This window comes from Bombina bombina, chromosome 7 (genome assembly GCF_027579735.1).
Source record: "Bombina bombina isolate aBomBom1 chromosome 7, aBomBom1.pri, whole genome shotgun sequence".
Taxonomy (NCBI): domain Eukaryota; kingdom Metazoa; phylum Chordata; class Amphibia; order Anura; family Bombinatoridae; genus Bombina; species Bombina bombina.
In genome coordinates, this window is record NC_069505.1 from 241,619,251 (window position 1) to 241,636,653 (window position 17,403).

The following is a 17,403-nucleotide window of genomic DNA, read 5'->3' on the forward strand; positions in this document are numbered from 1 at the left end:
CTTGCAGTCTACCAAAGCTAAAGTGGCGATAGATAAAGTCATAGAAGGAATTGTGTGGTGGGAGTTAGAGTTGTACAATGTAGAAACGTAAAAGAAAGGGTTAATGGTGATGCACTGCAGTATACACAGCCAGCAGAAGAAATTACACTCCCAGTGGGGTGTAAGACATAACTAATACAATAAATACCACAAGCAGAATAAACACCAAAAACACTACCGGCCCCTTCTAAACTAAAAATGTCCATCAAATATCTCCCTGCACCAATTGGTTAATGCTACAAACAGGTATTGCACCTCATTACAGAAGGTCTGCACACACAATACATGTTTATATACGTACAGTACATATCAGCACCTCATTACAAAAGGTCTGCACACACAATACATGTTTATATACGTACAGTACATATCAGCACTTAAGCACCTCATTACAAAAGGTCTGCACACACAATACATGTTTATATACGTACAGTACATATCAGCACCTAAGCACCTCATTGCAAAAGGTCTGCACACACAATACATGTTTATATACGTACAGTACATATCAGCACCTTATTACAGAAGGTCTGCACACACAATACATGTTTATATACGTACAGTACATATCAGCACCTCATTACAAAAGGTCTGCACACACAATACATGTTTATATACGTACAGTACATATCAGCACTTAAGCACCTCATTGCAAAAGGTCTGCACACACAATACATGTTTATATACGTACAGTACATATCAGCACCTCATTACAAAAGGTCTGCACACACAATACATGTTTATATACGTACAGTACATATCAGCACCTCATTACAAATGGTCTGCACACACAATACATGTTTATATACGTACAGTACATATCAGCACCTCATTACAAAAGGTCTGCACACACAGTACATGTTTATATACGTACAGTACATATCAGCACCTCATTACAAAAGGTCTGCACACACAATACATATTTATATACACACAGTACATATCAGCACCTCATTACAAAAGGTCTGCACACACAATACATATTTCTATATGCAGAGTACATATCAACACCTCATTACAAAAGGTATGCACACACAATACACGTTTATATACGTACAGTACATATCAGCACCTCATTACAAAAGGTCTGCACACACAATACATGTTTATATACGTACAGTACATATCAGCACCTCATTACAAAAGGTCTGCACACACTATACATGTTTATATACGTACAGTACATATCAGCACCTCATTACAGAAGGTCTGCACACACATGTTTATATACGTACAGTACATATCAGCACCTCATTACAAAAGGTCTGCACACACAATACATGTTTATATACATACAGTACATATCAGCACTTAAGCACCTCATTACAAAAGGTCTGCACACACAATACATGTTTATATACGTACAGTACATATCAGCACCTCATTACAAAAGGTCTGCACACACAATACATGTTTATACACGCACAGTACATGTTTATATACGTACAGTACATATCAGCACCTCATTACAGAAGGTCTGCACACACAATACATGTTTATATATGTTACAGTACATATCAGCACTTAAGCACCTCATTGCAAAAGGTCTGCACACAGAATACATGTTTATATACGTACAGTACATATCAGCACCTCATTACAAAAGGTCTGCACACACAATACATGTTTATATACGTACAGTACATATCAGCACCTCATTACAAAAGGTCTGCACACACAATACATGTTTATATACGTACAGTACATATCAGCACCTCATTACAAAAGGTCTGCACACACAGTACATGTTTATATATGTACAGTACATATCAGCACCTCATTACAAAAGGTCTGCACACACAATACATATTTCTATACGCAGAGTACATATCAACACCTCATTACAAAAGGTATGCACACACAAAACACGTTTATATACGTACAGTACATATCAGCACCTCATTACAAAAGGTCTGCACACACAATACATGTTTATATACGTACAGTACATATCAGCACCTCATTACAAAAGGTCTGCACACACTATACATGTTTATATACGTACAGTACATATCAGCACCTCATTACAAAAGGTATGCACACACAATACATGTTTATATACGTACAGTACATATCAGCACCTCATTACAAAAGGTCTGCACACACACAATACATGTTTATATACGCACAGTATATATCAGCAATTAAGCATCTCATTACAAAAGGTCTGCACACACAATACACATTTAGATATGCACAGTATATATCAGCACTTAAGCACCTCATTACAAAAGGTCTGCACACACAATACATGCTTATATATGCATAGTATATATCAGCACTTAAGCACCTCATTACAAAAGGTCTGCACACACAATACATGTTTATATATACAGTATATATCAGCACTTAAGCACCTCATTACAAAAGGTCTGCACACACAATACATGTTTATATATGCACAGTATATATCAGCACTTAAGCACCTCATTACAAAAGGTCTGCACACACAATACATGTTTATATACTCACAGTACATATCAGCACTTAAGCACCTCATTACAAAAGGTCTGCACACACAATACATGTTTATATACGTACAGTATATATCAGCACTTAAGCACCTCATTACAAAAGGTCTGCACACACAATACATGTTTATATATGCATAGTATATATCAGCACTTAAGCACCTCATTACAAAAGGTCTGCACACACAATACATGTTTATATACTCACAGTACATATCAGCACTTAAGCACCTCATTACAAAAGGTCTGCACACACAATACAATCTTATATATGCATAGTATATATCAGCACAGAAGCACCTCATTACAAAAAGGTCTGCACACGCAATATATGTTTATATATACATTATATATCAGCAAATAAGCACTTCATTACAAAAGGTCTGCACACACAATACATGTTTATATATGCATAGTATCAGCACTTAAGCACCTCATTACAAAAGGTCTGCACACACAATACATGTTTATATATACAGTATATATCAGCACTTAAGCACATCATTACAAAAGATCTGCACACACAATACATGTTTATATATACAGTATATATCAGAACTTAAGCACCTCATTACAAAAGGTCTGCACACGCAATATATGTTTATATATACAGTATATATCAGCACTTAAGCACCACATTACAAATACAGAATACATGTTTATATATGTGCAGTATATATCAGAACTTAGGCACCTCATTACAAAAGGCCTGCACATGCAATATATGTTTATATATACAGTATATATCAGCTCTTAAGCACCTCATTACAAAAGGCCTGCACACGCAATATATGTTTATATATGCACAGTATATATCAGCACTTAAGCACCTCATTACAAAAGGTCTGCACACACAATACATGTTTATATACGCACAGTATATATCAGCACTTAAGCACCTCATTACAAAAGGTCTGCACACACAATACATGTTTATATACGCACAGTATATATCAGCACTTAAGCACCTCATTACAAAAGGTTTGCACACACAATACATGTTTATATATACAGTATAAATCAGAACTTAAGCACCTCATTACAAAAGGTCTGAACACGCAATATATGTTTATATATACAGTATATATCAGCACTTAAGCACCTCATTACAAAAGGTCTGCACACACAATACATGTTTATATATGCATAGTATATATCAGCACTTAAGCACCTCATTACAAAAGGTATGCACACACAATACATGTTTATATATACAGTATATATCAGCACTTAAGCACCTCATTACAAAAGATCTGCACACACAATACATGTGTATATATAGAGTATATATCAGAACTTAAGTACCTCATTACAAAAGGTCTGCACACGCAATATATGTTTATATATACAGTATATATCAGCACTTAAGCACCTCATTACAAAAGGTCTGCACACACAATACATGTTAATATATGCGCAGTATATATCAGAACTTAAGCACCTCATTACAAAAGGTCTCCACACACTATACATGTTTATATATACAGTATATATCAGCACTTAAGCACCTCATTACAAAAGGTCTGCACACACAATACATGTTTATATACGTACAGTACATATCAGCACCTCATTACAAAAGGTCTGCACACACTATACATGTTTATATACGTACAGTACATATCAGCACCTCATTACAGAAGGTCTGCACACACATGTTTATATACGTACAGTACATATCAGCACCTCATTACAAAAGGTCTGCACACACAATACATGTTTATATACGTACAGTACATATCAGCACTTAAGCACCTCATTACAAAAGGTCTGCACACACAATACATGTTTATATACGTACAGTACATATCAGCACCTCATTACAAAAGGTCTGCACACACAATACATGTTTATACACGCACAGTACATGTTTATATACGTACAGTACATATCAGCACCTCATTACAAAAGGTCTGAACACACAATACATGTTTATATACGTACAGTACATATCAGCACTTAAGCACCTCATTACAGAAGGTCTGCACACACAATACATGTTTATATACGTTACAGTACATATCAGCACCTCATTACAAAAGGTCTGCACACACAATACATGTTTATATACGTACAGTACATATCAGCACCTCATTACAAAAGGTCTGCACACACAATACATGTTTATATACGTACAGTACATATCAGCACCTCATTACAAAAGGTCTGCACACACAGTACATGTTTATATATGTACAGTACATATCAGCACCTCATTACAAAAGGTCTGCACACACAATACATATTTCTATACGCAGAGTACATATCAACACCTCATTACAAAAGGTATGCACACACAATACACGTTTATATACGTACAGTACATATCAGCACCTCATTACAAAAGGTCTGCACACACTATACATGTTTATATACGTACAGTACATATCAGCACCTCATTACAAAAGGTATGCACACACAATACATGTTTATATACGTACAGTACATATCAGCACCTCATTACAAAAGGTCTGCACACACACAATACATGTTTATATACGCACAGTATATATCAGCAATTAAGCACCTCATTACAAAAGGTCTGCACACACAATACACATTTATATATGCACAGTATATATCAGCACTTAAGCACCTCATTACAAAAGGTCTGCACACACAATACATGTTTATATATGCATAGTATATATCAGCACTTAAGCACCTCATTACAAAAGGTCTGCACACACAATACATGTTTATATACTCACAGTACATATCAGCACTTAAGCACCTCATTACAAAAGGTCTGCACACACAATACATGTTTATATACATACAGTATATATCAGCGCTTAAGCACCTCATTACAAAAGGTCTGCACACACAATACATGTTTATATACTCACAGTACATATAAGCACTTAAGCACCTCATTACAAAAGTTCTGCACACACAATACAATCTTATATATGCATAGTATATATGAGCACAGAAGCACCTCATTACAAAAGGTCTGCACACGCAATATATGTTTATATATACATTATATATCAGCAAATAAGCACTTCATTACAAAAGGTCTGCACACACAATACATGTTTATATATGCATAGTATCAGCACTTAAGCACCTCATTACAAAAGGTCTGCACACACAATACATGTTTATATATACAGTATATATCAGCACTTAAGCACATCATTACAAAAGATCTGCACACACAATACATGTTTATATATACAGTATATATCAGAACTTAAGCACCTCATTACAAAAGGTCTGCACACGCAATATATGTTTATATATACAGTATATATCAGCACTTAAGCACCACATTACAAATACAGAATACATGTTTATATATGTGCAGTATATATCAGAACTTAGGCACCTCATTACAAAAGGCCTGCACATGCAATATATGTTTATATATACAGTATATATCAGCTCTTAAGCACCTCATTACAAAAGGTCTGCACACACAATACATGTTTATATATGCATAGTATATATCAGCACTTAAGCACCTCATTACAAAAGGTCTGCACAAAAAATGCATGTTTATATACGTACAGTATATATCAGAACTTAAGCACCTCATTACAAAAGGCCTGCACACACAATACATGTTGATATATACAGTATATATCAGAACTTAAGCACCTCATTACAAAAGGTTTGCACACACAATACATGTTTATATATACAGTATAAATCAGAACTTAAGCACCTCATTACAAAAGGTCTGAACACGCAATATATGTTTATATATATACAGTATATATCAGCACTTAAGCACCTCATTACAAAAGGTCTGCACACACAATACATGTTTATATATGCATAGTATATATCAGCACTTAAGCACCTCATTACAAAAGGTATGCACACACAATACATGTTTATATATACAGTATATATCAGCACTTAAGCACCTCATTACAAAAGATCTGCACACACAATACATGTGTATATATGCATAGTATATATCAGCACTTAAGCACCTCATTACAAAAGGTATGCACACACAATACATGTTTATATATACAGTATATATCAGCACTTAAGCACCTCATTACAAAAGATCTGCACACACAATACATGTTTATATATGCATAGTATATATCAGCACTTAAGCACCTCATTACAAAAGGTATGCACACACAATACATGTTTATATATACAGTATATATCAGAACTTAAGTACCTCATTACAAAAGGTCTGCACACGCAATATATGTTTATATATACAGTATATATCAGCACTTAAGCACCTCATTACAAAAGGTCTGCACACACAATACATGTTAATATATGCGCAGTATATATCAGAACTTAAGCACCTCATTACAAAAGGCCTGCACACACACAATATATGTTTATATACGTACAGTATATATCAGCACTTAAGAAACTAATTACAAAAAGGTCTGCACACAATACATGTTTATATATGCACAGTATATATCAGAACTTAAGCACCTCATTACAAAAGGTCTGCACACAAATACATGTTTATATACGCACATTATATATCAGCACTTAAGCATCTCATTACAAAAGGTCTGCCACACAATGGATGTTTATATACGTACAGTACATATCAGCACTTAAGCACCTCATTACAAAAGGTCTGCACATACAATACATGTTTATATACATACAGTATATATCAGCACTTAAGCACTTCATTACAAAAGGTCTGCACACACAATACATTTTTATATATGCATAGTATATATCAGCACTTAAGCACCTCATTACAAAAGGTCTGCACACACAATACATGTTTATATATGCATAGTATATATCAGCACTTAAGCACCTCATTACAAAAGGTATGCACACACAATACATGTTTATATATACAGTATATATCAGCACTTAAGCACCTCATTACAAAAGATCTGCACACACAATACATGTGTATATATAGAGTATATATCAGAACTTAAGTACCTCATTACAAAAGGTCTGCACACGCAATATATGTTTATATATACAGTATATATCAGCACTTAAGCACCTCATTACAAAAGGTCTGCACACACAATACATGTTAATATATGCGCAGTATATATCAGAACTTAAGCACCTCATTACAAAAGGTCTCCACACACTATACATGTTTATATATACAGTATATGTCAGCACTTAAGCACCTCATTACAAAAGGCCTGCACACACACAATATATGTTTATATACGTACAGTATATATCAGCACTTAAGAAACTAATTACAAAAAGGTCTGCACACAATACATGTTTATATATGCACAGTATATATCAGAACTTAAGCACCTCATTACAAAAGGTCTGCACACAAATACATGTTTATATTCGCACATTATATATCAGCACTTAAGCATCTCATTACAAAAGGTCTGCACACACAATGGATGTTTATATACGTACAGTACATATCAGAACTTAAGCACCTCATTACAAAATGTCTACACACACACTAGATGTTTATATACGTACAGTACATATCAGCACTTAAGCACCTCATTACAAAAGGTCTGCACATACAATACATGTTTATATACATACAGTATATATCAGCACTTAAGCACTTCATTACAAAAGGTCTGCACACACAATACATTTTTATATATGCATAGTATATATCAGCACTTAAGCACCTCATTACAAAAGGTCTGCACACACAATACACGTTTATATATGCATAGTATATATCAGCACTTAAGCACCTCATTACAAAAAGGTCTCCACACACAATACATGTTTATATATACAGTATTTATCAGAACTAAAGCACCTCTTTACAAAAGGTCTGCACACGCAATATATGTTTATATGCGTACAGTACATATCAGCACTTAAGCACCTCATTACAAAAGGTCTGCACACACAATACATGTTTATATACGTACAGTACATATCAGCACTTAAGCACCTCATTACAAAAGGTCTGCACACACAATACATGTTTATATACGTACAGTACATATCAGCACCTCATTACAAAAGGTCTGCACACACAATACATGTTTATACACGCACAGTACATATCAGCACCTCATTACAAAAGGTATGCACACACAGTACATGTTTATATACGTACAGTACATATCAGCACCTCATTACAAAAGGTCTGCACACACAATATATGTTTATATACGTACAGTACATATCAGCACCTCATTACAAAAGGTCTGCACACACAAAAAATATTTATATAGACACAGTACATATCAGCACCTCATTACAAAAAGTCTGCACACACAATACATATTTCTATACGCAGAGTACATATCAACACCTCATTACAAAAGGTATGCACACACAATACACGTTTATATACGTACAGTACATATCAGCACCTCATTACAAAAGGTCTGCACACACAATACATGTTTATATACGTACAGTACATATCAGCACCTCATTACAAAAGGTCTGCACACACAATACATGTTTATATACGTACAGTACATATCAGCACCTCATTACAAAAGGTCTGCACACACAATACATGTTTATATACGCACAGTATATATCAGCACTTAAGCACCTCATTACAAAAGGTCTGCACACACAATTCACATTTATATATGCACAGTATATATCAGCACTTAAGCACCTCATTACAAAAGGTCTGCACACACAATACATGCTTATATATGCATAGTATATATCAGCACTTAAGCACCTCATTACAAAAGGTCTGCACACACAATACATGTTTATATATGCATAGTATATATCAGCACTTAAGCACCTCATTACAAAAGGTCTGCACACACAATACATGTTTATATACTCACAGTACATATCAGCACTTAAGCACCTCATTACAAAAGGTCTGCACACACAATACATGTTTATATAAGTACAGTATATATCAGCACTTAAGCACCTTATTACAAAAGGTCTGCACACGCAATATATGTTTATATATACATTATATATCAGCAAATAAGCACTTCATTACAAAAGGTCTGCACACACAATACATGTTTATATATACAGTATATATCAGCACTTAAGCACATCATTACAAAAGATCTGCACACACAATACATGTTTATATATAGAGTATATATCAGAACTTAAGCACCTCATTACAAAAGGTCTGCACACGCAATATATGTTTATATATACAGTATATATCAGCACTTAAGCACCACATTACAAATACAGAATACATGTTTATATATGTGCAGTATATATCAGAACTTAGGCACCTCATTACAAAAGGCCTGCACATGCAATATATGTTTATATATACAGTATATATCAGCTCTTAAGCACCTCATTACAAAAGGCCTGCACACGCAATATATGTTTATATATGCACAGTATATATCAGCACATAAGCACCTCATTACAAAAGGTCTGCACACACAATACATGTTTATATACGCACAGTATATATCAGCACTTAAGCACCTCATTACAAAAGGTCTGCACAAACTATGCATGTTTATATACGTACAGTACATATCAGAACTTAAGCACCTCATTACAGAAGGTCTGCACACACAATACACGTTTATATATGCACAGTATATATCAGCACTTAAGCACCTCATTACAAAAGGTCTGCACACACAATACATGTTGATATATACAGTATATATCAGAACTTAAGCACCTCATTACAAAAGGTTTGCACACACAATACATGTTTATATATACATTATAAATCAGAACTTAAGCACCGTCATTACAAAAGGTCTGAACACGCAATATATGTTTATATATACAGTATATATCAGCACTTAAGCACCTCATTACAAAAGGTCTGCACACACAATACATGTTTATATATGCATAGTATATATCAGCACTTAAGCACCTCATTACAAAAGGTATGCACACACAATACATATTTATATATGCACAGTATATATCAGCACTTAAGCACCTCATTACAAAAGGTCTGCACACACAATACATGTTTATATATACAGTATATATCAGCACTTAAGCACCTCATTACAAAAGGTCTGCACACACAATACATGTTAATATATGCGCAGTATATATCAGAACTTAAGCACCTCATTACAAAAGGTCTCCACACACTATACATGTTTAAATATACAGTATATATCAGCACTTAAGCACCTCATTACAAAAGGCCTGCACACACAATATATGTTTATATACGTACAGTATATATCAGTACTTAAGAAACTCATTACATAAAGGTCTGCACACAATACATGTTTATATATGCACAGTATATATCAGAACTTAAGCACCTCATTACAAAAGGTCTGCACACAAATACATGTTTATATACGCACATTATATATCAGCACTTAAGCACCTCATTACAAAAGGTCTGCACACACACTAGATGTTTATATACGTACAGTACATATCAGCACTTAAGCACCTCATTACAAAAGGTCTGCACACAAATACATGTTTATATACGTACAGTACATATCAGAACTTAAGCACCTCATTACAAAAGGTCTACACACACACTAGATGTTTATATACGTACAGTACATATCAGCACTTAAGCACCTCATTACAAAAGGTCTGCACACACAATACATGTTTATATACATACAGTATATATCAGCACTTAAGCACTTCATTACAAAAGGTTTGCACACACAATACATGTTTATATATGTACAGTATATAAAAGCACTTAAGCACTTCATTACAAAAGGTCTACACACACAATACATTTTTATATATGCATAGTATATATCAGCACTTAAGCACCTCATTACAAAAGGTCTGCACACACAATACACGTTTATATATGCATAGTATATATCAGCACTTAAGCACCTCATTACAAAAAGGTCTCCACACACAATACACATTTATATATACAGTATATATTAGAACTAAAACACCTCATTACAAATGATCTGCACACACACAATACATGTTTATATATACAGTATTTATCAGAACTAAAGCACCTCTTTACAAAAGGTCTGCACACGCAATATATGTTTATATATACAGTATATATCAGCACTTAAGCATCTCATTACAAATGATCTGCACACACAAAACATGTTTATATATACAGTATATATCAGCACTTAAGCACCTCATTACAAAAGGCCTGCACACGCAATATATGTTTATATACGTACAGTATATATCAGCACTTAAGCACCTCATTACAAAAGGTCTGCACACACAATACATGTTTATATATGCACAGTATATATCAGCACTTAAGCACCTCATTACAAAAGGTATGCACACACAATACATATTTATATATGCACAGTATATATCAGCACTTAAGCACCTCATTACAAAAGGTCTGCACACACAATACATGTTTATATATGCACAGTACATATCAGCACTTAAGCACCTCATTACAAAAGTCTGCACACACAATACATGTTTATATATACAGTATATATCAGCACTTAAGCACCTCATTACAAAAGTCTGCACACACAATACATGTTTATATATGCACAGTATATATCAGCACTTAAGTACCTCATTACAAAAGGTCTGCACACACAATACATGTTTATATATGCACAGTATATATCAGTACTTAAGTACCTCATTGCAAAAGGTTTGCACACACAATACATGTTTATATATACAGTATATATCAGCACTTAAGTACCTCATTACAAAAGGTCTGCACACACAATACATGTTTATATATGCACAGTATATATCAGTGCTTAAGCACCTCATTACAAAAGGTCTGCACACACAATACATGTTTATATATACAGTATATATCTGCACTTAAGCACCTCATTTACAAAAGGTCTGCACACACAATACATGTTTATATAAGCACAGTATATATAAGCACTTAAGCACCTCATTACAAAAGGTCTGCACACACAATACATGTTTATATATGCACAGTATAAATCAGCACTTAAGCACCTCATTACAAAACGTCTGCACACACAATACATGTTTATATATGCATAGTATATATCAGCACTTAAGCACCTCATTACAAAAGGTCTGCACACACAATATATGTTTATATATACAGTATATATCAGCACTTAAGCATCTCATTAGAAAAGGTCTGCACACACAATACATGTTGGATGCAGGATACTTTCCATTCTCTTGAGGCTCATAATTAAAAGTAAGTAAATTATTTTTAGGTTATGGACATTTGAGGTTAACATAAAGCAGCTTCAGGGATGAATTAGGAGACATGAGTAAATGGTGCAGATGAGACGGAAATAGAGAAATTGATCAGTTTGGGTACAGTGCACATCAGCACTAACCGTAGCTAACAATTAATATTGTGTCAGCATGTTACTGTATATGTTACTGTATATGTTACAGTATATCAGGGCCGGATTGGCCAACCAGGAGATTTCCCGGTGTGCTGCAGCAGCTGGGGCTGGAAATCTACAATTTAAAGGGGTGATTAATGGATGTAATTGGGTTGTAGGGTGCCTATATAACATTAATCTGGCATTTTTATTTAATGCAAAGCAATATAATTTGATTCTGAAAAAAATATTGGGGAATGAGTATTCCAGTAATCCCCTTTGAAAAAAAATGGGGCGTGTGCACTCTACCGACTCAATGGAAAAGAGGGCTGGTCTTCATATTTTTCCAGGGCTGCTTTTTATTCCCAGTCCGGCCCTGCTGTATATCATTGTTCTATTAAATTCATTCTTTAAAATACATGTCAGAACATTGAGAATTACATTGAGGATACAATAAGGTTAAAGATAAAACTAAACAATTAATTCAGCTTAGTTACAGTAAGTATAAAACAGAGTCTGTCACAGGGCGCAGTGGGAGGGGCTTTCTGCTATGCACCCCTTGCTCCCCTTAAACCATTTCTCTGCTCCTCCTAAGTCCTAGACTAAATCATAGTGCAAAGTGATCTTCAGCCTCAAGCCTAAAGCTTCTCCACAGTTTTTAATTTATTGCAGTATTATTTACTTTGATAAAGCAGATGGGATCATTCTCACTTGTAACAGAAGTGAACTCAGCATTGAGAGAGTTAATGCGTGTGCCCATTGTACAGCTTGATTAAGAGTTAAGAAGCAGGGGGTTATGGAATGAAAGCAACATGATGACCACATATCCTAGTCCTCCTTACAAAATTAAGTGATCGAACCAGTGGGCAAAACTCACTAAAGTCTCTAAAGCCTTTCTAGATTTGGCAGCCTCAACAGCCTCTCCACCATCATCACCAGCCCCAACAGCCTCTCCACCATTATCACCAGCCTCTCCACCATCATAACCAGCTTTAACAGCCTTTCCACCTTCATCATCAGCCTCAACAGCCTCTCCACCATCATCACCAGCCCCAACAGCCTCTCCACCATCATCACCAGCCTCTCCACCATCATAACCAGCTTTAACAGCCTTTCCACCTTTATCACCAGCCTCAACAGCCTCTCCGCCAAAATCACCAGTCTCAACAGCCTCTCCAGCATTATCACCAACCTCAACAGCCTCTCCACCATCATCACCAGCCCCAACAGCCTCTCCACCATCATCACCAGCCTCTCCACCATCATAACAAGCTTTAACAGCCTTTCCACCTTTATCACCAGCCTCAACAGCCTCTCCACCATTATCACCAGCCTCAACAGCCTCTCCACCATCATCACCAGCCTCAACAGCCTCTCCACCATCATAAAGACAAGACGTTATATAAAAATGCACTGCATGTGTGGGGTAACTAACTTTCCGGGCCCAAGGTTGTGGTGCCTACATGAATACCTCATAAACTTACTTCTGGCAACTCTGTCATTGTCACACATTGTTCCATTACCCCTTATCTCTGACATTCCCTGCAAGCATGCAGACTCTCTCTGGGTCTCCGCTATTCCAGTTTAGGAAACTAACAAGCAAATATCTCTTTGGCCAATAAAAAGCATTATACATAACTTTACCTTTCTGTCTCCTGTTCAGGTGTCTGCTGCTTGATCTCAAAGCTATTGAAGCTGCTCATATCCACATATCCATCATTTTCATTTGCAGAGGACAAAGCCTTACTTGGGTCTTCAAAAAATTCAGTGAAAGTCCCAGCCCTGCTAGGTCTGGTTGGAGGAATCTGTATGTTTTCATAATCAGAACTCATAGCTGGTATATTCTCATAATCCGAAGTGTCAGCATTGGGAAAAGAGATGGACCGTGGTTTGGTTAAAGGCAAAGAAATAAATGGAGGTCTTGAACGATCTTCAAAAGACTCAACTCTAGCCACACTTCTGCTGAAGGCTCTGGATGTCCCCTTTCGCTTCATGTCTTTGTAGAAAAGCATAGCAGCTGGAGAATCAGGAAAGCATTGTAAACTAGACCGGTTATGAAGCTGGGGAGAGCTCCCCAGACTCCCTTGATCAAAATCCAAAAGCCTGGATGTCCTGTGGTAGCTTGACTCTGAAGATGATCTGGAAGAGGAAACATTGACATCAACATGGACTTTGTTCTCTGTCTTCTTCTTAAACTTCAGTGTTAGGAACTTCTTGAATGATGACTTTTTTTTCTTAGTGTTTTTCTCTGAGGACTCATTTTCAATCAGAAGTGAGGGAGAACTTTTTGTAATTGGCTTTTTTGTGATGCTAGCCAGCTCAAAAGGTGGAGGGATGTCTACCACAGAAGTAGGTGTGGACATTCCACTGGAGGAATGATGATCTCTCTGTGAAAAGCTTCCAGAAGAGGCAATAATATAAGGGGATGACACATCTGATTCTATATAAAGAGATGCTGTGTTATTTCTGCCTTCCACTGAGTATGAACGAGGGTATAAAATAAACCGACTTGGCTTTCTTGGTAGTACCCTCCCCAAGTCTAATGGTTTGGCCTCTAGATGTTCACTCATGATGTCCTTCTTAGAGTCATTAGTCAACAGAAGTGATTCAGCCTCAGCTCCAGTTTCCTCAGGAACAGTTTCAGGAACATTTCCATGTATTTTTCCAGAATAGGATCTAGTCCTTGTGACAATATTTTTTCTATCATAACAAAGTGAATGGTTTTCTCCATCAATTCCACATTGCTCCTTCAAGCAACAAGAATGTAGTTCTTCCTCCTCTGTCTCAATGTGGCTTAAATCTTTTGCATGGGGCATTTTTTCACTTCTTGATTGCACACTGTCCTCTAGCACATAGGGGTTGTTATCTTCCTCTTCTTTTGGCACAAAACAGTCTTCAACAATTGGAATATTTTGCACATTGTCCACTGCTGGCTCTTTGACCTTGGTTTCCTGATGTGTTGATGACATCCCTGCTGCCTCCACATCAATCACATCATGCTCACTAGATCCAGATACATCTTCTTCATGTATGAATGTTTCATATACAGCTGTGACCTCTAGTGATTTATGTGTGACATCACTTCCCCGCCTCTCTTCAGTGAAATATTTATCATTGTCTCTTTGCTCACACTCTGGTACTGAAAAAATATCTGAAAGATTTTTATGTAAACAATTTTCTCTTCCCATTAACTCTACTAAAGCCTCAGTTATGTCATCATTACCTTCACTTTCAAAAGGAATAATTTGACAACTCTCATCCATGTTTTCATAATCTCTAACTTCTTTGGCTTCTTGTTTTATAACAGGGTTGATATCCCTTGGTTCCTCCCCTATTACATTATTTTTTTCATTGCCTATATATTCTTCCAATCCTTTGATAAGACTGATTTCTTCTCTTATAGCGTCATCTAAACTGTTATTTCTGACACACAAAATTTCTTTTTGTAGAATGTCATAATTATTAGTAGACTCCCCAGAAATTTCTGTTGTAGATTCCAAGTATTCTGACGTTACAGCCTCAGTCTCAGATAATTTACCATACATAGAACCATCAGATAAAACAGGATCATCTACTGATTCTGTCTCTCTTTGTTTAAAGTTAAACTCGTTGCAGCTTTGCATAGAAGAGTCATTAAATGTCTCTAAGCAACTTTCACAGCTTTCATCTTCAACATTTGTATCACCAGAATGGGGTCTATTTCCAAAGCACACATTTGTCAAAATAACATCTCCATGTCCCACAATCTTAAGATCAATTTTCTCTTTTTTATTTTTAATATTACATTCATTACTATCCAAAAATAGGTCCTCTTCCATATACCCCAAGTCATTTTTAAAGTGCAGTGTGTCACATTCTGGAGGAGGCATCAATGTATCCGCCTCTGCAGTTGATGAGGATCTTAAGCTCAGAGCATCTGTGTTATCACTGTCTTCCACCTCTGTGGATTCTGCAGATTCCAAATCTCTTGATGGAGTACTCTCTATATGTCCACTGTCTTCCTCCTCCAGCCCAGGAGAACTCTTTCCATGACTGGTTTGATCCTCTTCTAGTGGTGAGGCCCATGTTTCAATAGACGCTTCACATTCCAAGTCAGCTCTCTCTTCATCTGTTAGATTGGAGTCTGGAACTGACAATTTGTCCGTGTATGTCATGTCCAGTATCTCCTTTTCATATACTTCTGGGCTGTAAGTATCAGCGTCATATATGTTTTCCATGGGATAAACCACCTCCCCATTTGTGCTTTTATTGAGGGAATTATTAGAGTCTTCTATTGACTTTCTCTTGGCAACTGGTGACAGCACAGGCTTGGGGGCAATGGGTGGCTTAGGGCCTCTGGACATAGAGTTTGAATGATGAATATGGCTGGCTCTTGAGATCAGAGGAGACAAGAACCTCTTTGGATGGGTCACTGGGCTGAAGTTGTCCAGAACTTGTGGCTTTGGAGAAAGTGCAGGCTTGTTGATATCTGTAAAAGAAAAATAATTATTGCAAGCAAAACATGATTTGTCATATTACAAGAGGCAAACAGTTAATGCATAAACACAGATATGGGGCAGATGCACAAAAAAATGTAGTCTTGTGGCCAACCTTCTATTATATGTTGCATTCCGACCTTAGTATATAAATAACTAATGCATTTCCTGAATATGAAACGTGTTTGCATGTTCTTTACTAATTAGTATCATTATTGTTAGGAGTTGTTCTTAACCTCTTCTGTAGTA

At 35.9% G+C, this 17,403-nt stretch overlaps 1 protein-coding gene across 1 annotated transcript in view; it reads right to left on the minus strand.

Moving 5' to 3' along the window:
* The window catches only part of FGD5 (FYVE, RhoGEF and PH domain containing 5), a 487,598-nt gene that overhangs the window by 453,077 nt on the left and 17,118 nt on the right, over window positions 1–17,403 (minus strand). The window contains exon 2 of the mRNA XM_053720678.1: window positions 14,324–17,147. Coding sequence (XP_053576653.1) covers window positions 14,324–17,147 — 2,824 coding nt within the window. The remainder of the gene's footprint in view (window positions 1–14,323; window positions 17,148–17,403) is intronic.